Source organism: Pteropus alecto, unplaced genomic scaffold, assembly GCF_000325575.1.
Source record: "Pteropus alecto unplaced genomic scaffold, ASM32557v1 scaffold35, whole genome shotgun sequence".
NCBI classification, from domain to species: Eukaryota; Metazoa; Chordata; class Mammalia; order Chiroptera; family Pteropodidae; genus Pteropus; species Pteropus alecto.
The window spans coordinates 13,227,688-13,228,519 of record NW_006437828.1 but is presented as its reverse complement, the minus strand read 5'-3'; the positions used below and the strand labels follow the sequence as shown (position 1 = coordinate 13,228,519).

General features: G+C 58.1%; 1 protein-coding gene across 1 annotated transcript in view; it reads right to left on the bottom strand.

Moving 5' to 3' along the window:
• Nucleotides 1–832, bottom strand: part of CSMD1 (CUB and Sushi multiple domains 1) — a 1,232,804-nt gene that overhangs the window by 39,233 nt on the left and 1,192,739 nt on the right. The window contains exon 56 of the mRNA XM_015591800.1: nt 195–368. Coding sequence (XP_015447286.1) covers nt 195–368 — 174 coding nt within the window. The remainder of the gene's footprint in view (nt 1–194; nt 369–832) is intronic.

Genomic DNA, 832 nt, shown 5'->3' with positions numbered 1-832 from the left:
GACGGGGGTCTGGAGGGGGAGGGGACAGAAGTCTAGAGGGGGAGGGAGTCGAGGGGAGGGAGGCGCCCACGGGCCACTGCCCCTGGCAGGAGAGCCCTCTGTCTGACCTGCTGTGCGGACCGAGCACGTCTGTGCCGTGACCGAGACCCTGTGGCTGCGGGGAGCCCCGCGGAGCTCGTCAGGGGCGTGCTCACCCACGCACACTGGCGTCTGTCCGGACCACTTGTGGTCCTGCAGGCAGATGCGCACGGAGGTTCCGACGAGCCGGAAGCCGGGGTTGCACTGGTACACCACCGTGTCCCGGTAGCTGAAGCCGTCTCCGCTGATGTGGCCGTTCACGACGGGGTCCGGGGAGCCGCAGTGGCCAGCTGGGGACACAGGTGAGACCAGTTAGGACACGGTGCAGAACCCGCGTTTCATAAAAGGGCCACGTTCAAAACGCGTCGGCCTTTGTTGTCGAGGCAATAACGGCCTCGGGTGTAAAATGTGTCAGAACTCTTCCCGTTTATATTTTCAGTTTGATGTAGCTTTTCTTGTTTATTTTTCTTAACAAGTACGGACGACATGAGTAAAATCGCAAATATAAAGCTATTGAAGGGCGTTTCCCCGACTTGGGTCTCCCCACTTTTCTGACTTATTTTTCTGACTTATTTTTGGGATTTCACGTTTTCGGTTTTGTTACTCTATATGTGAATAAAAGCCAGAAGGAAGGACGGTGGGGTCTCGGGACCGTCGAACACGGGCAGGGAAGCACAGGGTCCCGGGAGTTTCCAGCGAGAGACTCGGTGGGCGGGAAACTGTGCCTTTCCACAGGGAGGACGGGGTCGGAAGA